This window comes from Salarias fasciatus, chromosome 8 (genome assembly GCF_902148845.1).
Source record: "Salarias fasciatus chromosome 8, fSalaFa1.1, whole genome shotgun sequence".
NCBI classification, from domain to species: domain Eukaryota; kingdom Metazoa; phylum Chordata; class Actinopteri; order Blenniiformes; family Blenniidae; genus Salarias; species Salarias fasciatus.
In genome coordinates, this window is record NC_043752.1 from 545,111 (window position 1) to 568,319 (window position 23,209).

General features: G+C 48.7%; 1 protein-coding gene across 1 annotated transcript; it reads left to right on the top strand.

Annotated features, from left to right (window-relative positions):
- Positions 1 to 273: 273 nt before the first annotated feature.
- tbx21 (T-box transcription factor 21) lies at positions 274 to 22,746 on the top strand. The gene is made up of 6 exons (XM_030098710.1): positions 274 to 1,120; positions 11,642 to 11,796; positions 13,059 to 13,180; positions 14,630 to 14,788; positions 16,174 to 16,235; positions 17,625 to 22,746. The coding sequence occupies exons 1-6, from the start codon at positions 573 to 575 to the stop codon at positions 18,409 to 18,411; spliced, it is 1,833 nt and encodes a 610-aa protein (XP_029954570.1). The 5' UTR covers positions 274 to 572; the 3' UTR covers positions 18,412 to 22,746.
- The last annotated feature ends 463 nt before the right edge of the window (positions 22,747 to 23,209 follow it).

The following is a 23,209-nucleotide window of genomic DNA, read 5'->3' on the forward strand; positions in this document are numbered from 1 at the left end:
CTGTTTCAAGCATAATTTATTAAAAAGGAACTGTGTGTGTGTGTGTGTGTGTGTGTGTGTGTGTGTGTGTGTGTGTGTGTGTGTGTGTGTGTGTGTGTGTGTGTGTGTGTGTGTGTGTGTGTGTGTGTGTGTGTGTGTGTGTGTGTGTGTGATTGGGGGGATGTCTCTCTTTCATATCTGGAGCCTATCACGTCCTCAGACACTCCTCCAGAACATGACCTCTTACTAAATGTATATATCCCGGTTCCAGCGCGCGGCGCGGGTTCGAGTCTCCAGCAGCGACTCCTCTTTAAAAAGACAAGACAAACACCTGCTCGGGTGATTAAAAGAAGAGTTTCCAGACACGTAGGTGGTTTCGGTGGTGTCGGTGATGTTCCTGAGCCCCCCAGCCTCTGCGCGGCGGTGACAGAGGTTCACATCAGACCATGTTGGTGCGCTTTGGCTCCAGCTGAGGATCACAGTCCGCCACGCGCGGTTTGGAGCCTTTTATTTGTGTTGCGCATCCGTTAACCCAGCTGGACGTCCGAGCGCAAACATATGACTTTTGACAGAGCCTGGGAGCGCGGCTGCAAATGGGCGGCATAGGTGGCAGCCTCTACCTCAGCATGTTGAATGGGACTGAAACGCAAACTTTCGGAAAGAGCGCCGACATCAGCAGTCACCTCCACCGCAGCAGCAAGGATCTAACAGAGTTCAAGATGGGGATTCAGGACGCCAGGTTTTACTACCCGGACTCGGTCCAGAGCGGCCAGGACACGCTGGCTCTGCCGTACCACTCGGACCAGGCGGTGGGAGGATACGGGGCGCAGCCCGGCAGGTTTTACGCACAGAGCCTGAGCAGCTGCCCGTACGGCGGCGTGCGCTCCCCGCCAAGAACCGCAGCCGGGCAGGGATACATCTCCGCCGCAGGAGACGGGTTTCCCACGCCGGGGAAAGACGTGTACTCTCCCTCCCCGGAGAATTACTCCGTCAGCTTTCAGCACGGCTACCAGCGGGCGCCTCTTTACCCTTTACCTGGGCTACAGGTGTGCGGGAAGACGCAGGCGCTGCTCAATAACTACCCGCTGTGGGCCAAGTTCCACAAGTTCCAAACCGAGATGATAATCACCAAGCAGGGGAGGTAAGCCGGGAATATTCAACTTACGAACTGTCACACATCTTTATGCGACAATGACAGAAGGGAACATTTGGCACCGCTTGAGTTGAGCTTTTACGCACTTTATTCACTCTTTCACTAATGTAAGCTTTAAAACACTGACACATTTAGTGTCATTTATATATATATATAAAAAATCCCCTTGGTTTATTTACTTTTCATTTTTGTTTGTAATAAATGAGCTCGTGGAGGCTGGAAGGCCAACTTCACACATTTTAACTCACGCGCGCTCCAATACGCAGAGCGCACCGCATTCCACACTTTCACAAATTCTCTTTTAGATTCGTTGCACTATTAGAAATAACACAAAAAAATACAACAGGAGCTGTAAATGGACTGAAATAACAGTTAGGAGTAAAGGGAAATTTCACATTAAGTATAAAATAGTTTAAAAGTGAATTTTTATCGTGTTTATTTTGCGTAAAAAAATGAAAAATATTAAAAATATTAGAAATATTTGTCATTTCTTAAACATTTGCAGAAATCCTTTAAGATGTCACTTCCTTTAAGAAATGGGCCTTCTTTAAAATGTCTAATCAACCGCAGTTCACGCCACAGACGCGCTTTTATACGCGTCAAATTTGGTCGCGGACCAAAGCTGATGGTGCGAAAAGTGGAGCCGATGTGAGCTTCAGTTTGACCCCTGAAGTCAGCGGGGGGCCTTCACCACATCACAGCAGGCTCAAAAATCATGCCTTGCCTCATTCACTGTGGGAAAAGTATTCTGTGGCGGGACTACTGTGCTTTGCCGTGGACAGGATCTTTTTTTTTTTTTTTTTTTAATATTTCATATTTTTGTTCCCTGCAAAAAGGTCGAAATATTTGCCATCTTACTGTGATTTGAGCATTAATTAGCTTATGATAATAAAATGGCAGGTAAATAAAATCCTATATATATTTTCCGTGCATGTAAAAAAGGCAAACTGCCTGGTTGTGAGTTAAAAGAGGATAAAAGTTGAAAGCGTGGTGAATGAAGTGGGTGCGGAAGCTGCTGGAGCGCAGCAGAAAGCTCCTGACCTGAGCGGGGGGAGCGGAGATGCTGCCGGGCCTCCCTGATAGGTCACCGAGCATCAAGCTGCAGTCATGTCGATGAGGATTAATTCACTAATATGCGACACTTGTGTTTGACAGAAGGTTTGAGGCCATGGCTTTCTCATGGCTCGGATCTGTGCGCAGGAAACGCGCGCGCTGTCACATTATAGGACACTGATATTTCCAAAGGCTTCATTCATCTCCTCACAGCCTCATTCCGAATTAAAAAGACACGAATCACTTTTTTTCACTTCTCAAACTCTTGTTTTTTTAAGTTTTGCGTCTGTTCTTTCCGGTTCTGAAAGCATTAAAGCAAAATGTTCACTTTGACAGCTGCAGGAAAGTCTTTTAAGATGAAATATTTCTTTAGTTTGTGGTTGACAGCTGAGAGAGAAGCTTCACAGCAGCTCAGTTACACCTGAAATGCTTCTAATCAACTTCCTGGTCATTTACCAGTCAAACAAGCATGTTTCCACCTTTCAGGGCAAAAAGCAGGTTTATTTTCTGGGAATTCCGGGGAAGATTTGGGTATTTTGTGTACAATCACAGGAGTATTTTTTGAGGAATTTTCTGTTAGAAAATGTTGTTTTCACACTTTACTGAAGCATTGTGAATTATTTTAATTCTAAGCTGTACAGCAGTTTAAAAAAATGAGGTATTTTGAAGGGGAATCATCTCATGTTATTTTCAGTCAGATGAAAGCTGAATTTAAAGAGAATTTGGTGTTTTGTTAAAAAGAAAAAGTCAGACTGCAGGTGATGATGCTTTTGTTACGTTTATGGACATTTTTTATCTTGTTTTTTCCTTTCAGCTATTTTAATGAACTGAAAGTCACATTTCTGCAGTTTCCGCTGCTGCTGATTGATTTTTATTGACAGACAGACTGAGGAGCAGAAAGTTTCTGTTTTCGTCTTGCTGGTTATTTTTAATCAGTTTCAAGCTACAGTCAGGCGAAAGTTTAATTCACTGAATGCAGTTTGATTCTGTTTGAAGTGGTTTCTTATCAGGGTTCTGATAAACAGGCGTCTTATCTCACTTCAGGGAAGCTTTATGAAGAACTGCAGTTTGATAATCAATGTGTTTCTGATCGCCGATCCGTCCATCTGCAGTCTTATTTCTCGTCATCAGTGAGACTCTCACTGAATCCTGTGCCGCTCGGTTCCATCAGTCAACTCTGGAAATGCTTCTTTTCTGTTTCTTGTCAACTTTCTGGACATTATTTGAAAGCAGATAAAGATCGAAGTTTTCAGTCGCACATTTTCAAACCTTTCACCTGTGAAACAAGTGTAGGAGTTCAGAAACGCTTCTTTAAAGTCGTATTTGGACAGGCTTCTGTAAAATGAGACTGCTTTTCAACGCTCGGTGAAGTCTTTCAGTGAGTGACTCATTCTGCGATAACAAATATTCAGCAGTTTGTGGTGATTTTGGTTTTTTCTGCATGAAATTGAGATGTTTCTGTTTGCGTTTCAGCGTGAACCAGTCCGTTCACCAGAAACCCTGACTGTGGTCAGATCGGGTCTCTAAAAACACCTTTATTTGAGACGGTCTGGTCTGAGAGCAGAAGAGAGCAGAAGGAAACGCAGCCGAGCCGTCGCCTCCCTCCGACGCTCAATTCTCACTGTGTGCAAAAAACCCACAAACCTCAACTTACACAAATTTCAGGAAGACAAAGTTTTTGGGGTTTTTATCTGAAGCTGCAGCAAAAACATCAGACGAGCTGAAAAAAAAACTCTCTGGAACAAAAATTCAGATTTTTGGAAGAATCGAGCAGAGAAACAGAAAAAAAAAAAAAAAAAAGATGTTTCTTCTTCCTCTTCCTTCGATATCACAAGAAAATCCTCCTTAAATTTTCATCTGGGGTTCGGGCTGCTGCTGGAGTTTTGGAGAGGAGGCTGCCGGGCCTGCAATGTTAATCAAAACCCGAGAGGTGAGAGGAGCTCCAGAGAGCCGCGGAGAGCAGGGTCAAACGCCGCCGAGGCTTCAGATGGCGGCGGCGAGCGGCTTTGAAGTGCAGGAAGCCTCGGCGCCCGGCCTGCTCGCCTCGCCTCGCCTCGCCTTCAGAACCTCAAGCTTTGAAATCCGGACACATTTTTACAGGCTGCAGAGGAACGGAGGCCGGACTCATCTGCACCTCTCTCATCCTCACTTGTTGATGCCATTTGAGGCCGAAGTTGAGGAAAACCGAGAGCAGGTCAGAGGTCAAACAGTTTAGGAGCCAGAGGTGCCGAGGGAGGCGCAGGTGCAAACACACACATCGTGTGTGTTGATGAGGTGAATAATTATCAGGAAGAATTCCCCCGAATTCACAGCATTCGACAGAGAGAAACACCTGCTGGGCTTCGAGTGCAGAAATGAGTCGAGGAGGCGTTTCACCAGAAGCCGCTTTCAGGGGATTTTGATTCTGGAAAATTCATTCAAAATGTGTCTTGACTTCGTTTATCGTCACTTTCAAACCAGATATTTGCAGACCTTGTTTACACGACAACGGCTCAAGTGAAAAAAACTCGTCTTTGCTTATTGGCTTCAGAAAAGTTTTGCGTTTACACGGCAACGTTGTGAAAACGGCGTAGTGAGCTTCTCCCGCCACTAGTGGGGGCTGTTGGCTGCTTTTGTAATGAAACTACACAAACACTGCTGCAGAGAACAACACAGGATAAGTGTGAAAGACTATTTTCAGTCGCTTGAAACAAGAACTCAGAGCCGCCACTTCACCTCAGAGGCAAATGTTTGGAGTCTGAAGGTAAAACCAGAGAAAATCCTCACACGCTCAGGGAGAACATGGGTTACAACACGGCTTCATTACAGCCACTTTGAGTTGTTAGTTTTAGAAAAATAAACGTGAACCTCGGTCTGAGTGGAGCAGCGTGAAGCTGCTCCGGAGGATTCATGCTCCTCTGCTCGCTCTGCTCCACCGACTCCGAACTGAAACATGTCTGCAGCTCGTCCACAGGAAACCGTCCGATTCATTTCTGTACTTCGAGGTATGAAGCCACCGGACCACTGATGCACGAGAGGCAGACAGAAAAGTCGTGACGGGCTTCAGGGTCGGGCGGCTGCCGCTTCACTTCCACCCGTTTCAGTCGAAATGAGGCCGAAGTGTTTTTATAGCGTCGTTCAGAAAATCTGCTTTGATCGACTCAGTTAGGCTCATTTTCACAGACTGCAGGTCACAGTGGTTTTCAGTGATTTCAGTAACACACACACACACACAGACACACACACACACACACACACACACACACACAGAGCTAATGTAAACAATTTAAAAAAAAAAAAGATTTACAGATCATAAATCTGAATTGAAGTAAAAACACTTTCCAGGAGCAGCGCCTGAACGCTGAGACCGTCCGAACCGGCGGCGGACGGGAGACGCCCGTCCTGGAGGCGGTGCCGGATCTGTCCGTGCGCTCGGAGTGTTTTAGAAAGCAGAAGTGGGACTATTTCAAGGTTTTGACGGTATGACCTGTCACTTCCTGTTCAGCTGTTTACGTGTGCGTAGAGGCGCAGAGCGCCAATATTTTCAGATCGCTGAAACGAGCACTTCCTCTGTGCCGCCTCAGAAACCTTCCTGTGGCACCTGAGTGGAGCGCAGGTCATCTTCACCGACCTGAGAGACACATCTGCTCCCAGAATTCATCTGTGACTTCATCCGTTTTCCCCGTGTGAGCGGACTCCTGAAACGCCGCCAAAGTTTTGTGTTTTCACCGGAAAACGTCGTCGTGTGACGGAGGTTTGGATGACTGGCCGCTGCAGTGAGGCACCGAGGAAAACCCTCTGCACGCTCAGGGAGAACATGCAAACTACACATACAGAGAAATTCTCACGGAGGCTAGACTAGAAAAAAACAGATAAACTGTCATCTCTTTCCTGGCACTGTGAGGGGGCAGCTCTAACCACTGCTGCACCGCGCCACCACCTTTCACCTGCTGAACCCACACCTGTGTGTGGCTGATGGGAGACAAATGGAAGCAGTGCAGAGAACACGGGGTCACGGTGGTGCAGTGGTGAGAGGGGCCGGCCTACTTCGCAGGTTTGAGTCCGTCTGCTGCCGCTCGCCGCGGCTCCAGGCCGAACTGTGAAGAGTTCACCTGCAGGGAGACAATGTTTCTGTCTTCAGTCCGGGTTCCAGTCGCTGCGGCCTGCTGGGTGTTTCCCGCTCCGACTGACTGCAGAACGGTGTCGATTTTGACTGACGCAGCGTTCGGCGGTGCGATGAGTCCATGAAGGAAGCAGACGGACAGAGAGACAGACATGAAGACAGAGAGACAGACAGGAGGACAGAGAGACAGGCGGACGGGGGTGTTGTGCAGAGTGCTTGTGTCCGGCAGCAGCTGTAGTCCGGCATGTTTTCGTCACAGATGATCAAGCGAAGGCACGGTGACAAAAACTGGACCTGAACTCCTGTCCAGATGAATCAGAGGCTGCGCTCATGTGGAAAAGTCCTCCCTCTCCCTGGTGGACCCCCCCCCCCCCCCCTCCCCCCTCCCCCCCTCCCCCCAGGACAAACCCTCCTCCCTCCCTCCTCCTTCACTCCCATCCCCCCCCCCCCCCCTCCCCCACCTGCTGGTGTCTCCTCTTCATTTTGATTTTTCTCCTAAATGTCAGCATCTCTGAGTTGCTTCTCCGCCTCGTCTGAGAGCCGCCGTCTATCTGACGGCGGCGGCGGCGGCAGACGTTTGCTGTTACTGTCAGGTTTGGGCGAGCCGGCCGGTTGTTTCCGGGAGTCTGTCTGCCGCCCGCCAGGCTGCAGGTTTGATTCCCACTCGTGCTGCAGAGCGCTGGTTTGTACCTCCACAGCGGGTTTCCTCCTATCTGAAGCTGACATGTAAAAATAAAACGCCGCGCTGCGCAGCGCTGGCAGACGGAGCATGGTGACTTTTAGCCTTCATTACCACACCGCCGCCACGCTGCACGCTATCACGTGTTCGCAGCTCTACCCATCCTCCCCCGCATGCAAACGCTCCCCTGTGATGTGTTTTCAATCATTTCCCCACAAAAGTGCAGTTTTGGTTTCCTATAAAAGTCTTGAAGTGAGCTGATAATATCAGCAGCGCTCAAACGGTTCGCCTCTTTCTGGATGTCACTCCGACACGGCGGAGGCGGACCGATCCATTCATGCGTTGAGCCGCCCAGTTTCTGCTTTCAGCGGTCTGAAGCGCTGCAGTGGAAGGAGAGAACTTTCACCTGCTCTTTACAGAGCTGCTGCCACGATTGTGTTTCACTGAGAGTCCAGAAGGACTGTTCCCCGGACCAGAAGGGCCCGACTGGGACCGCTCAGGACGGGTTTTACCTTACCACTGTGTGTGTGTGTGTGTGTGTGTGTGTGTGTGTGTGTGTGTGTGTGTGTTCTCAAACACACCTAATAGTCTTCAGCCCATGAATTTAAAAGCAGTGGAGCACCAGGGCTTCAAAGAGATTAGAGAAGAGAGTCAGAATTAGAAAAGACTTAATTGTCAGTTGAAAGCAATGAATTTATCATATTAACGTGTCGTCCGTGCCACATGATGAATCAGTAATATTTAATGTGGATTTGAGAGATATTTGAAGAACATGAAAGGTCAAACTACTGACCTGCGTTAGACCTTCAGCTAACGGAGGTTTCAGGCCTGTTTTCAACTGAAAACTCAAAGCTTTCATCTTTTCACCTCCGGGTCGATCCTGTCCACATCTCTCCCTCCAAACGCAACTGGACGGTTTAATCACAGTCTGCAGGAAGAGGAAACCTGGAAAACTCAAACTAAAACCCCCTCGTGCACAGGGAGAACATGCAAACTCCACACAGAAGGGATCAACCCGGAGACGAAGCCACAGCTTTCTCAGTGTGAGCCTGACGTCAGCGTGCCGTCGCTGCAGGAGGAAACAGGCCTGATGTGGCTGGAAACCTGCGCGTTTTCATGATCCTTCAATATCTGAGCTTTTTCTAATGTTTGGAAACATCTCAAACCAACAACCTGCAGCGGAAATGTTGAGTCTCTCAGTAAGAACAGTCCTGAAAACAAAAGGGACAGGAATACCTTTGAATTAAAGGGAGTTCTGTGAATTTTGCTTGACACTTTGGGAAAAAGCAAAGATAAAATCAAAAGTCTGTTTCATCCAAACACATTGTAGACTCATCTTCAGCAGGGGTGTGACGAGACGAGACGAGACGAGACGAGACGAGATGAGACGAGATTTCCACTTCACTTTTAAGAAAACTGAAACAACAAAATATATGACTGGAAAAACGGACCTTTTTTTATTTAACATTCACAAAACAATACAGGTGCATTTTGTGCACAGGTCTAATGAGGGGACATCCTAAAATCCAAGTGGTAGAGTCCCCTGGAGTCCCCCTGCTCAGTAAGGATGGGTTTGATGGCTATAATAGCGAATGAAGTCTTTTCTGTTAATTATTAATAAGGGTGTGAATAATTCTGGACATGCCACTTTTGGTTCAAATGTAAATAAAAGCAGAGATTTCTTTTCCCACAATGGTGCTTCTTGTACATCATCTTATTGACTTTTGGAATATGCCTGGATCATATTTGGTAAATAAAATTTTAAAAAAAACTTCAAGGTTGAATAAAAGTAGCTTTGAGCTTAAATTTGCCTGGAATAGGAATAATTTGAGGGTTAAGCGTGTCTGCATCCACAGGACATCATGAGAACGAATTAAAACAATGTAGTTCATCTTCCCGGCCTTTGGGAGGCGCTGTAGCTTTGTAACTCTGTAACTCTGCCAGAAATACAGGAGAAGAAGACACGGAGCTCAAACTCCGCTGCTCTGTAAACGAACACATCACAAAAAGATGAAGCTTCATTAAACCAAAGAACATCAGGAGCTTCTGCAGGACTCCGGGAAGCTGGACCTAAAAACTGCATTTTAACCGCATTTTGGCCGTTTTCCTGTCCGGGCCGCTCTGTTCGGTGTGTAATCACAGTCTGGTCGGCCTCTGAGTTGTGCCCGCTTTTCACTTAATTGAGAAATCTCATTTTGATATAATTTCACGACATCTCGTCACGTTCCCAGTGTTAAATGAAAGAAGTGTTTAAAAAAGAAAAAGATTATGTTCAAAAACATGAAAACAGAGAATTATTTAGGATTATTTTGTTGCCTTTCCCCTAAATGATCCATCAGTGATTAAAATCAAGCGCCCTCGACCCGAGGTCGTGTTGAGCTGACCTCTCTGAGAAGGTCACTTTAGGGTCGCATCTTCAGGACCGTTCTTGTTTTTCCTCTGATGTTCGGAGAAAAGATGAGCTGCATCGTGATGGATGGCTGCTGGGCGGCCTGCCCTCAGCTGGGCTGCTCAGTCACACGTTGGCAGCTCTGCAGTAGGAAAGATGAGCGCTGCAGAGCTGCGCTAGCAGAGCTACATTAGCAGAGCTACGTTAGCAAAGCTGCGCTAGCAGAGCTACATTAGCAGAGCTACGTTAGCAAAGCTGCGCTAGCAGAGCTACATTAGCAGAGCTGCATTAGCAGAGCTACATTAGCAGAGCTGAATTAGCAGAGCTACATTAGCAGAGCTACGTTAGCAGAGCTGCGCTAGCAGAGCTGCATTAGCAGAGCTGAATTAGCAGAGCTACATTAGCAGAGCTACGTTAGCAGGGTTGCATTAGCAGAGCTATGTTAGCAGAGCTGCATTAGCAGAGCTGCATTAGCAGAGCTGCATTAGCAGAGCTACGTTAGCAGAGCTGCGCTAGCAGAGCTGCATTAGCAGAGCTATGTTAGCAAAGCTGCGCTAGCAGAGCTACGTTAGCAGAGCTGCGCTAGCAGAGCTGCATTAGCAGAGCTACGTTAGCAGAGCTACGTTAGCAGAGCTACGTTAGCAGAGCTACGTTAGCAGAGCTACATTACCAGAGCTGCATTAGCAGAGCTACGTTAGCAAAACTGCGCTAGCAGAGCTACATTAGCAGAGCTGCATTAGCAGAGCTACGTTAGCAGAGCTGAATTAGCAGAGCTACGTTAGCAGAGCTGAATTAGCAGAGCTACGTTAGCAGGGTTGCATTAGCAGAGCTATGTTAGCAGAGCTACATTAGCAGAGCTTTGTTAGCAGGGTTGCATTAGCAGAGCTGAATTAGCAGAGCTACATTAGCAGAGCTTCGTTAGCAGGGTTGCATTAGCAGAGCTGAATTAACAGAGCTACATTAGCAGAGCTACGTTAGCAGGGTTGCATTAGCAGGGCTACGTTAGCAGAGCTACGTTAGCAGAGCTGCATTAGCAGAGCTACGTTAGCAGGGTTGCATTAGCAGGGCTCCTGCAGACTGCAGCAGCAGCAGCTGAGCTGTGTGAGCCTCGATCAGTGAATAACATGCACCAAAGCATCATCTCTCCTTTCTGAACCATCTGTCCTTTTAAAGCTTGCCTATAGGGGGCGCTGTGCAGTGTGGCGCTCTATGTAAGATTCTGACAAGACATAGAAAATTAAAAAGGAAACAATGATTTAAAGGAAAAGCGAAGACGCTGTTATTCTGAGAAACTGAACACTGGAAACAGCAGATTTTTCCGGCTGGATGAGTTTCAGTGGTGGATTAGTGCACGATAATCTGGAGGCCAGCAGAGGTCAGCTGTTACACTCACTTGATGGGAGGAAGATGCTCTGCAGCCTTATTAACACCATGCAGACAGCTGTGTGAAAGACAAATGAACCTTTATTTAAATCTTCTAATGTGAACCACAGCTCCTGTGCCTACAGGTCAATGCTAATATTCCCCTGAGAGGGAGAGCTTAACACCGTTTCAGGAGGGATGAATTAGTGTAAGAAGCTAGCTGAGGGAGACAGCAGCTTTACGACATGCTCAGTAAAGCGAGCGAGCCCAGAGAAACATCAGTAATCAGAATCATGTTAATAATGTGAACGGTGATCAGGGAGGAATCATTACTGTCACTACCGTGATGTTACTGATTAATGACCCGCCTTTCTCCTTCATTTTTGTGTATTTGTTGTTTCCATCCAGTCCTCATGTTTGTGTGCCAGTTTAGTGGAGCGTGCCCGGGCCGTGGCGCTCCGGGACGCCCTGACCTCCCGGTAAACCCGTCTCACTGAAGCCCTCAGTGATCTGGACGAGTTCAACACGTGAAGCCGCGGCAATCAGGAGCATCTTGTGGGGCATCTTTTATTAAGAGCGCCATTAAATATTCAGCCGCGGTGTCAGCCGTCGCCGCCGCCTCGCAGCCATTACCCTGCCGTGGCCATGACACTGAACGCATCGCGTAACCTTCCAGGTCTGCGCAGGAAGACGCTCCTCCAAGCTTTACATACATGAACCCCCTCAGAGAGCGCTCCCGGTCCCCACAGTTCCAGCACCTCATTTATTCAGCAGCATGACATGTGTAATTTTCATAAGCCATATTAAAATAGTCTGAGTTTCTGTAGGAAGAAGCGGCCGGACGGGGGGGGGGGGGGGGGGGGGCGCTGGTCGCTCCTCACAGGAGATGAATGTTGAATGTTGTATTTGTGGTGCTTGTTGCAGGAGGATGTTCCCCTTCCTGAGCTTCAACATCAGCGTTCTGGACCCGTCGGCTCACTATAACATCTACGTGGACGTGGTTCTGGCGGATCAGCACCACTGGCGGTACCAGGGCGGAAAGTGGGTCCAGTGTGGGAAAGCAGAGGGGAACATGCCAGGTACGACTCACACATGCAGTCTGTCGCTTTAACAGCATCCTGCTCTCTGGTGTTTGTCAAGAGTTTGTGCACAAATAAACTAAAGCTGATCTGAAAAGACATGAAATCCCCCCCCCCACACACACACACACACACACACACACACACCCAAAGGCAGAACATGCAAACTCCACACTGACCCAGATCAGTCCCGATTCAAACCCTCTCACTACGAAGAAAGAGTGTTAACCACAAAACCACCGATCAGGTCACCTGGTTGCAGCCGATGACGTCTACTCCCTGTTCAGAATGTTGTTTCTTCATGTTCAGAGGAGCCGGTTTGATTAATAAAGCAGAATTGTGTCAACAATAGAGTGAAAGGTGTTGCCACACGTCGGCCAGGTGTGACGGAAGGTGGAAGCTGCGGTGCAGAAGCTCCACTTCATTAGCGCTAATATCTGAGGGATGTGGCGTGGAGCTTTGTGTTGTGGTAACGCTGTGAAAACAATCTCAGCGCCACACTTCTAAAATGTGAAAAGTACCAAAAGCAGCATCAGCCAGATTCACAGGAAACACCTTTCTCTAGAACTGTTTACGGGCTTCTTTGTTTCACCTGCACACCTTATAATTTCCATGGTACTTTACGCAAACATGAAGCTGAAATTTACAGTTTACTAGAAAAAAATAACAGATAGATGCAAAAAAATGTAAAAAATGTTAAAAACCTAAAAAATGCAATAATGCAAATTAATAATAATAGTAGTAAATAATTATAAGAAGAAGAAGAACGCAGCAAAATTATGAAGAATGCAGATTCACATTTCTTTTTTTATTTTGGAGTATTTTTTTCTAAATGTTTGTTTCAAGCAGCTCTTCTGCTTTGTGAGTTTGCAGGTTTGAAACTGTTGATTTTATATTTCTGTCTTGAAACAACTGAAAGAGAAATAACTCCATTTATTTTTAGGAAATATGAATGAAACCACAGAGATGAAGGCAGACAGAATGGTGATGATGACGAGTTACTTCTCTGAGAAATGAGAATTTAGATGATAAAATGTGATGCTGGTTACAGTTCCAGCCACGACGGAGTGTTTGATAGAAGATAATCAGCTTTCAACGCTGGACTGAGCGCGCTCAGTAACAGAGTCATAAACCAATAGACAGATTCAGTTCCTGATCGAGCCAGTTACCGGGTTCATTGAGAGGATTTCTGTCTTTCCTGCTGTCAGCTGAGCGAAGCCTCCATGGAGGATGTGCCATTAAATGTCCGTTGCGTCTTGCAGGAAACAGGATGTACATGCACCCCGACTCCCCCAACACCGGCGCCCACTGGATGAGGCAAGAGGTGTCGTTCAGCAAGCTCAAGCTCACCAACAACAAGGGCAGCACCAACAACGTGGCTCAGGTACCGGCCCTGACCCCCCGGCCCCCCGGCCCCGGCCCCCCGGCCCCGGCCCCCCGGCCTGGGCCCCGGCGCCGCCCCACCCTCCGTTGTCCCGCCCCGGTCTTCTGGATCCGCGGCTTCAGTCTCTGAATCTCGTCAAAACCCATCAGCCTCTGTGTTCAGGGTCTGGACCTTCATCTCGGGGTTGTTTGACGGTGTTCTATCTGGGAATGGAACATAGGTCTCCTGGTTCCTGAGGTCTCCTGGTACATCTTCTGTTGATGTGATGTGTTGTGGAGTCAGAGGTCAGAGGTCAGAGGTCAGGAAGATCCTCTGTTGCCTTTCTGAGGCGTTCTGGGAGAACAGTGGTCAAAACTCGAAGGTTTCTCTGTTTTCTCTGGTTATTGGGTGAAGTCTCCTGGTTCCGGAGGTCTCCTGGTTCCGGAGGTCTCCTGGTTCCTGAGGTCTCCTGGTTCCTGAGGTCTCCTGGTTCCAGAGGTCTCCTGGTTCCGGAGGTCTCCTGGTTCCTGAGGTCTCCTGGTTCCTGAGGTCTCCTGGTTCCAGAGGTCTCCTGGTTCCTGAGGTCTCCTGGTTCCTGAGGTCTCCTGGTTCCAGAGGTCTCCTGGTTCCTGAGGTCTTCTGGTTCCTGAGGTCTCCTGGTTCCGGAGGTCTCCTGGTTCCTGAGGTCTCCTGGTTCCGGAGGTCTCCTGGTTCCTGAGGTCTCCTGGTTCTGGAGGTCTCCTGGTTCTGGAGGTCTCCTGGTTCCAGAGGTCTCCTGGTTCCGGAGGTCTCCTGGTTCCTGAGGTCTCCTGGTTCCGGAGGTCTCCTGGTTCCAGAGGTCTCCTGGTTCCTGAGGTCTCCTGGTTCCAGAGGTCTCCTGGTTCTGGAGGTCTCCTGGTTCCGGAGGTCTCCTGGTTCCAGAGGTCTCCTGGTTCCGGAGGTCTCCTGGTTCCGGAGGTCTCCTGGTTCCGGAGGTCTCCTGGTTCCGGAGGTCTCCTGGTTCCTGAGGTCTCCTGGTTCCAGAGGTCTCCTGGTTCCTGAGGTCTCCTGGTTCCTGAGGTCTCCTGGTTCCTGAGGTCTCCTGGTTCCAGAGGTCTCCTGGTTCCGGAGGTCTCCTGGTTCCTGAGGTCTCCTGGTTCCTGAGGTCTCCTGGTTCCGGAGGTCTCCTGGTTCCGGAGGTCTCCTGGTTCCAGAGGTCTCCTGGTTCCTGAGGTCTCCTGGTTCCTGAGGTCTCCTGGTTCCTGAGGTCTCCTGGTTCCAGAGGTCTCCTGGTTCCTGAGGTCTCCTGGTTCCTGAGGTCTCCTGGTTCTGGAGGTCTCCTGGTTCCTGAGGTCTCCTGGTTCCAGAGGTCTCCTGGTTCCGGAGGTCTCCTGGTTCCTGAGGTCTCCTGGTTCCGGAGGTCTCCTGGCCTCCTGCGGTTCCGGTCCGTTGCCGTGGTGACGGCGGCTCTCCCGCTGTGTGTCCCTGCAGATGATCGTGCTCCAGTCCCTCCATAAGTACCAGCCCCGGCTGCACATCGTGGAGGTGAAGGAGGACGGGTCGGAGGACCCCTTCCTGTCCTCCAAGGCGCAGACCTTCGTCTTCCCCGAGACGCAGTTCATCGCCGTCACGGCTTATCAGAACGCAGACGTGAGTCAATCAAACGCCCAAATTCATGCTTTCAGAAAACCCAAAGGTGTGAAGATAAAGAAAGTTTCTCACTTCTCTGTTTTTATTACGACGTGTTCCCCACTCATATTTTTAGAGAAATGACTTGTTGAATGACTGTTCCTCAATTTACCGCAAGTCCATCAACTCATTCACTCACATCGACGGAAAAACAAACGGTGAAAGTTCATTTGAGCTTTTTATTTTCTGACAAACATGGAGACGGATTTCAGCTCCAAATAATCAAGTGATAGCAGAGAGAAAAACATCTCCTCTGACTAGATAAAAATCTCATGTAAGAGGTGTGAAGAGAAGGAAAAGGGGAGATTAATCACTTATCGATCAATCAAATATTAGTACATTTCTAATGCGGCTCAAAATAAAAAGCTTCATAAATTCTTTTTAAAAATGCACAAGAAAAGACTGGATGCAGCAAACAGCAAATTTTAAAATTTTATGAATAAAAAATGAATTTAAGAGATCTTTGAGAGAAAAACATAAAAATATTTTAATTAAAAATAATAATAAGAAACACTGAAAATCCCCAAATAAATCCAATTTTGACTTTTTATTAATAAAATCGATTTTGTTGAATCAGAATAAATTAAATTCAAACAATAAAACTCAAGTTCAACAAATTCAAGTAAATAAATCAATACATTCGATTTAATGTATAGATAATGTCGAATGGACAAATACAAAAACACTGATTAATTGCTCAGTTTAGAAACACTTTATTGAGAAATATTTTAAGTTGTTTAAAAATTAAAACCAACAAAAAAAAAAGAAAACACACACAAACCGGTTTGTGTGCTTCAAGGGGACACCTGATCGATTTATGCACTTTCTTTATTTCTGAGTAAAGTTAAATCAATAATGTTGTTTTCACCGCAGCATGAGTTCACGCTGCTTCTGCTTTATTCATTTAATCCCTCAGAAGCTCTTCATTTGCATTCGGTCGTTCACAGAAAGCCACAATAACACTTGTTCTGACCCTGAAACACGTTTAGATGACGGTCAATGATTCATGTGAGAAACAGACGTGCTTCTCTCTGGACGCCTCTAATTCACGCAGCCGTGCATCAGCCATGCATGAGCACTAATTCGCACTCCTGCGCGTCCTTTAAGCGTGTTGAACGTATGTTGTGGAGGTTCAGCGGGGAGTCAGGGCGCCTCGGCCGACCCGGGCCGGGCCGCCTCCTCTCCAGGCCCGCTGGTGGTTTCTGCTGCTGCTCACGACTTCTTCCTTTCAGCTCGGAGTAGAAACGCTGCGTTGTTCTTGCTAAACTTGAGTCACTGTCCCCCCTCCGTCCCCCCTGTCCCCCCTCCGTCCCCCCTGTCCCCCCTGTCCCCACCCCTCCACACAGATCACTCAGCTGAAAATAGACCACAACCCCTTCGCAAAAGGTTTTCGCGACAACTACGACACGTAAGTCATCTTTTAAACTTCTTTCTCTTGTTCAGGCGGTTAGTCGGCTCTCTATGAGCTTCCAGGGGCCAAACCCTGGCTCAGGGGCCAAACCCTGGCTCAGGGGTCAAACCCTGGCTCAGGGGCCTCCTGCTTCGCAGTGTGATCCTGACCGAGCAGCAGAATGTCAGCAGAAGCACAATTACAGAAAAACCATTTAAACACTGAGTAATATTGCACAACATGCAGATGAAAACAAAACATTTCCTCTATTTTCTCCTTCAAAGTTGCAAATAAAAACGCAGCAGTTGAATCATGGAGCGCTCACGTCAGCGTCTGCTTCTATGACTAAAACAGTAGAAACGACCGTTACATTTTAATTAAAACACTGAATTAATTGTTTTTCTTTGTAGTTTCTAGTGGAATGAAGTCTGATGTTCTGCTGCGGGCCTCGCCTGCCCCCCCTAATGAGCCATATTTAAAGGTGCATTGAGGAGTTTGCACGTTTTATGTGAAACAGCGCCCCCCGCAGGTCTTGGGCGTAATGCAGCTTAGTGAAAAACTCGTGCCTGTGGCTCCCGGGGAACTCCTTCCTCGCTCGTTTAGTAGCGCTCAAGTAAGATTTCTTCTTACCTGGTGGAGTCTGTGTGGAGCTGTGGCAGTGCTAGAAGCCAGTCTGTTCTGACTTTCTGGAAGATCCTGCTCAGTTGTTGCTCACTAAGCATCTGGCAGAGTAATGGCGGACAAAACGAAACCTAACCAGCCGGAGTGCGCATTACGTCATTCCTTTCAAATTCTCCCCAAAAAAATGCTGGAGCCGGACCGGCACTGTGACTTTCAACTGACAATTTAGCGCTGTTAGCAGTACTTGTAATAAATATGTCAGGGCACATTGTACACATCATTAAAAATGTGGAACATATTTATGGTGGAAAATAAGTATTTTTAAGGTTGTAAAGCTCCTTAATGAACCTTTAAAGACACTGCTGTTAATTCATTGATCACTCGGTGTGTGTCACATGCTGTCGCCTTGAAATGTCGTGCATTGCTCCTTTCTGTAGAAATATCTGGCGTTTTCTAAGAATAGAAAGAAGCGTGCATCTTTCACCAATCCTGCACGAGCAGCGTCTCCGCTCAGCGTTCAGAGCCACCGTTTGTTTATGTGAGTCAGGACTGATGTCAGTTTCCGGCTGCCGGTCTGATGAAAACAGGAAGAAACAGCAGCTAGCGAGCGATCACCTGTCCGATAGAGCCGAGACGTCCTGGCAGCCGATGCATCGCTGCTGAGCGCGCTGCAGTCGCAGGGTGTGAGGGGCTGCGGCGCTTTGATACTGTTTGAGGTTTGTGCAGGAAGTCGCAGCGACTTCTTTTCCTCTCCTTCTCACACTCTGCTCTCTCCGGCTGGCTCAGGCTGTACGCCCCGCCCGACCCGGACCGCCTGACGCCGTCGCCGCCGGAGAGCCAGCAGCTGCTGGCGGGGAGCTGCTACCCGCAGGGCTACCTGCCGGAGCCGTATGCCGGCGCGCTGCCGCAGGGCCGCTTCTACCCGCAGCACAAGGACCCGCCCTCCAGCCCAGGCCACGCCCCCCACAGCCGCTGGTACCTGCCGCCCCAGCAGGGCGTCGCCGCCGCCAGCCGGCTGGACTTCGCCTCGTCCTACGAGGGCGACTTCTCGGGAAACGGTTTCTACAAGCCCTTCCCGCTGCAGACGTCGGCCCACCACGCGCTCAGCTACTACCCGGACCACCCGTTTGCCCCCGGCGGGGTGTCGGGCGCCGCCCCGGCGGGCTGGGGCGCCGGGCGGCCCGCGCCGCAGTACCTGGGCCACGCCGCCAAGCCGGGCGCCGGCCTGGGCTGGTACCGCCCCGTGTCGTCCTCGTCCTCCTCCTCGTCCTCGTCCACCTCGCCCGGGAACCCGCGGCTGCACCCGCCCCCCCTCCTGGAGCCGCCGCCGCCCGGCCTGCTGCCGGACAAGCCCAAGGACGGCGCCGCGCTGGCCGAGGACCCCTGGCTGCAGCCGCCCTCCGTCAAGTCGGCGGACTCGGTGGACTCGGGCCTGTTCGAGGGCGGCGTGGCCGACAGCAAGAAGAGGAGGGTGTCTCCGTACACGTCCAGCACCGAGAACTCGCCGCCGCCGCCGCTCTGCGAGAAGGACAGCAACAGCGACGCAGACTACTACGGCTACTATACCCACTGAGCCTCACGGCGCCGCCCCTCGCCGCCCGGCCCGCCCCACCGCCACGGCCGGGAAACAGTCTCCCGGTTGTGCCGCGGAAAAACTCAAGTACCAGAAAACAGAACCTCATCTCGTGTCCCGACTGTCCCGCCGCGCCGCCGAGCGTCGGCAGGAACTCTCAAGGTTGGCGTCAAAGTCGGCGGCGGACAGAAGCAGATGTGACTGAAACGCCGCCCGCAGTCGCACAAACGCCAAACACACCGACAGACCTGTGACCGAAAGCCTGCCAAACATCTGGAGATAAAAACAACAACAACAACAGAAAAGATCTGCATATCTGCCGGGTGACAGACGCCTGCAGGGAGTGTCTGTTCGTCCTGCGTCAAACGCTCGCCGCTCTGTCTCCTCGGCTTTGTCTCGCCTCTCTCAGCCATTCACACACATTCTCACACATTCATCTCCCCCTGCCGAGTCTGAGCACACACACACGCACACACACACTCACACACACAAACACACAATCCTCTCTTTAATTAGGCCTGATTCACCTCGGCTCCCACTAGTGGCCAGCCTGCGGTACTGCAGGCAGAGAGCAGCGCTGACTGAACCGGGGTCAAAGGTTAAGACAGATTAGCCTCGGCACATGTTCGGAAGGGGAGGTTAATCCGCCGCGGCCATGTTAGCGTAACCTTTCAGTGAGTCTGTGCAGCTGGATGTGATCCAACATATCTCTCAGCTTAAACACCAGACGGATTCACGAAAAACATCTGCAGGACTCAAACGTTACGTTATTGATTGGAGTCCGTTCAAATCCGAGGTTTGCAATACTGCAACTCGCTGTTTATTTATTTATAAAGTTGGTTTTTAGCACACAGGATACACACACTAGGCTGTTTTCTTGCATCCATAGATTATTGAAGCAATACTGAACCTCATGAAATCAATATTTTATGATACATTTCAATCAGACTGAGTGACTGAAGGGACGGAGGGCGCTGTAAACGACCGTTACCCAGATCCAGGACACGGTCAACAGTTGCCTCATTTCAGTGTTCTGTGTCTTGTTCTGATGGTGAAGCGCTGATATTCCAGATGTTGAGATAATCCGTCAGGAGTGTTAAAAAGAAATCCAGCGGACTGAGCTGCTTGGATAAAACACTGGAAATGCGCATCTCCAACCTGCTAAAGCCCGTCGGTCTGAAAACACAAAGCCCACAATCAATAACAGTCATTTCCAGAGACTTCAGCTCCTCGTCGTCTCCGTCGTCACGTCCTCATCAGCAGGGTCGCCCCTCCATGTCTAATTTCTTCCAGGTCAGAGGTCACACACACACACACCTCGGGTGGATCTAAATTAGGCCACAGCAGCGAATTTAGAGCATCATAATCCATCAATACAGACAAACCCAACGTTTTCCTTCGGTTTGAGTGCAAAACAACACAAGGACATTCTGAAAATTTAAATTATTTTTTTATAAAATCTAAAAAAAATAGAATCTGTTCAGTATTTCTTTTCAAACTAATCTGGATAAAAAAAAAATCATGTCACTTCTCCAGAGATGGTTTCTGCAGTGTTTTTTTATTATGAACTCACCGTCATGGTTTAGCTCTGATGCTAACGCTACGTCAGCCGTAATGACGCACTTTCCCGCCTTATTGTAACCTGAATTCCCACTGGAAGAGTGCGCCCTCTAGAGGAAGCATCAGGAACTTCACTGAAAATAACCAAACGGTCCGGTGGAAAACTGAAAGCAGCATGTTTTGTGTTTGACTGAACATTTTAGGAGCAGAAGAGCAAAACATGTGGGAAACCCGACAGACACACAAACTGGACTTTTAGACCGGCTCAAATTCAGGAACAAGCCTGGATTCAGGGAAATACACTTTAAACACAGAGTTGCTGAATACCGTGGAACCCTGACGCCTCTGTGAAAGTTGTTAAAAAAACTGGATAACATGGAATCTTTAGGTTATTTAAGATCAAGCTGAAAATAAACTTGTAAATCTTTGAAAGAAGGTTTAAAGAAGATTTAAAAATGGACTTTAATGTGTTTTGGTGCTTTGCGAGCTCATCCTGCAGGCAGGACTGAAGCGTCTTGCAGAGTAGATCGCTGTCCGCGTGTTTTACAGTCCATGCTGTAAAACCTGATCATGCCGTCAGCAGCGATTCAGCCGTGATCAGTTTGCACATATTGCTTCCAAAGCATGCTCAGATTAAAAGTCTGGTCTCTGCAGCCTCCTGAAGCCGAGCTAGCATACTTTCTACTGTACTTTTTATTTTCTGTATTTTCTGTTTAATTAGCAGCATCAGAAGTTTAGCTTCGGGAAGTGGCACGTGTCACCTCTCCTCCACCATCTCGCCCAAACCCTCCAGGATTTCCCCAAATCGCCGTGTCTGAAAGTGGGTCAGGCCGGATGCCCACGTCGGCCCTGCAGGTAACCAGACGAGGCACTGTCACCCTCAGACCGCCGCCAACAGGAAGCGCGGAGTGACCGCGCAGACACTCTGAATTTCCCCCCGAGTCGTGGGTGACGCCGGCTGACAGAGGCCCGGCGCCCGGCCGCTGACAGGATGAAGAGTGAGGCTGCGGTCGCCGGCCGTCAGGCGCGAGCGCCTCACTCCTCACCAGGTGTGCTAACAGCCTCAGACAACACCGGGGGCGACAGGCGGGCCCCCGGAGTCCAGCAGGGCCGCTGGAACCCCACCGAGCCCCACATCGACGGGGCGGGGCGGACGCTGCAAACCGAAATACACCCAACTCCCAGAGGAGGCGGGTCAGGAGCTTTTAATTCTGACTATGTTAAAGTTTTGTGATGATATTTCACAAATATTCTTAGAGCAATACAACAATAATTTTATGAGTAATTTTAAAATACAAATTTAAAACTGAAGCTGCACGATGTCATTTTGTGTCTTTTTATAGGAAACTTCGTCATTAAATTAAACAGATCATGAACTCAGTACCGTCCAATTTCCACTAATATTTAGCCTCAAGTTCAATGATTTATATTCAATTTTGAGCACAAACTAAAGTACAGGAGAAAAACTATCTTTATTCTCATTTATTATCTAAATTTGTTGGTGTTTCCTTCGAGTGATTTTAAAACTGACCTGTGAAGGAATTAATAATTTATTTGATATAGGCTGTCCCTTTCAAGAAGACAGAAAGCTAAATATTGAGCCGTGTTGAGACGGATTATCCATCAGCTGTTGTTTCTGTCCGTTGTTTTGTTTTCATATCGTTTCTAAAACTGGACTTCATGACAGAAGTTTTCAAAAATTAGTGAAAAATACACTCAGTGCTCTCATGAACATTTATCAAGGATCAATAATCAGACAGGATATTTATTCATAGTAATTACACAGAGATGGCACATGTCCAGACTTCTTTACGCTTCAGTAGATTTTCCAGAAATCTGACCTTTCAGTATTTTTACGTCATTCTTCGTTTCCTGCTTTATCTTCTGTGAGATGACTCGTTAAATTCATGAACAGGTTGGAGATCGTGCATCGTGTTCTCTGGTTCCCATCTGACACCCTGGGTGTGGTGATCAGTGTTGGAGCAGCTCAGTCTCAGTGTGACGACTTGAACCAACTCCGCCGAGACGCACGGACTAAACCATGCGAACCAGAACAAGTTCCCTCTTCAGCTGTCCGTTCACACACTCGAAGCTCATTCTGAGGTCTTAAAGAGGACAAACTGTGTGACGCTTCACCGGGAGCCAGATCGGCTCGTGTCCCTGTTTGTCTGAGTTCTCGTCTCTGTTGGTGTCTGGGAGGAAACGGAGGCCGTTCGCGGGACGGTTCGTGTTTCCAGAGGCGTTAGCGGAGCGAGTTGGTCCCCGACGCCTCGGGAACCGGTCACCGGCGCTGCTGTGCTCCACTCTCACGTGCTGTGTGTTGTTTCTGTGCTCTGAATTGACCCTGAAGGCATGGAGGGCAGCAGGAGAGCTGCTGCCAGGCGCCTCAGGAGCGCCCCCTGCTGGATATCTCAGACATTACAGGCGGCCCTCCAGCCAGATGTTGAACCTCTGGAAATGCCTCCAGTCCCCTGGGCCGGAGGACGACTGGCAGCCTCGGCTGTTTTCTGGAGACGGAGACGGAGAGGTCGGCTCCAGCCAGAGTGTTTTCCTTGTGTGTGATTCATGTTTACGGCTCAGCGGAGAAACAAACCTCCTCTGAGAGTTTCCCCAACAGCCTTTAAAATGCAGCGCAGAAAAATGAAAGGAGGGTTTCTGGAGGAGAAGCAGAGCCTGTTATTTATTGAAAAGGTGGCATAATTGTGTATTGTACTTTTGTTTTTTTATTCATGAAATTAAAGCTTATACATGATAAAAATGGCCGCCTCGTAGCACGGCTTCATCTCTGTGTTTTCACTGAATCCGACGTGTCTGGAAACTCCCTGCAGCCCCGAGCAGGTTGAAGGTCAAGCCCGCTGCTGCCGTGCGAGTCGAATCCAGAATCCTCGTCAAAAATAACCAGAAACAGCAAGAGAGCAGCTGCAAGCCTCACAAACTGAACACAAACGCCTGAGACGCAAAGAGCGACGAGTCCAACAAGTAAAGCTACAAGAGAGACAAGAGAGGCAGCAAAGAGACACACAGACTGGCTGCTTTTATACACACACACACACACACACACACACACACACCAGACAGACGGCTTGATGAGACGCAGGTGAGAACAATCAGCTAACTTCTCGTGGTCCACTGATTTGATGAGAAACACAAGAAGCAGAACAAATGTAGATTCTTTAAACAGATATGAAGAAAATATGATCTGAAATTGTTTGTCGGTTGTTGGATCAACAACAAAAAC

What these genes read in the sequence shown, in the direction of transcription:
- tbx21 (XM_030098710.1), top strand. Translation starts at nt 573, where the DNA reads ATGGGCGGCATAGGTGGCAGCCTCTACCTCAGCATGTTGAATGGGACT. An exon ending in AGCAGAGGGGAACATGCCAG is followed by an intron (nt 11,797 to 13,058) that starts GTACGACTCACA and finishes TGCGTCTTGCAG; the next exon opens with GAAACAGGATGTACATGCAC. An exon ending in GCACCAACAACGTGGCTCAG is followed by an intron (nt 13,181 to 14,629) that starts GTACCGGCCCTG and finishes GTGTCCCTGCAG; the next exon opens with ATGATCGTGCTCCAGTCCCT.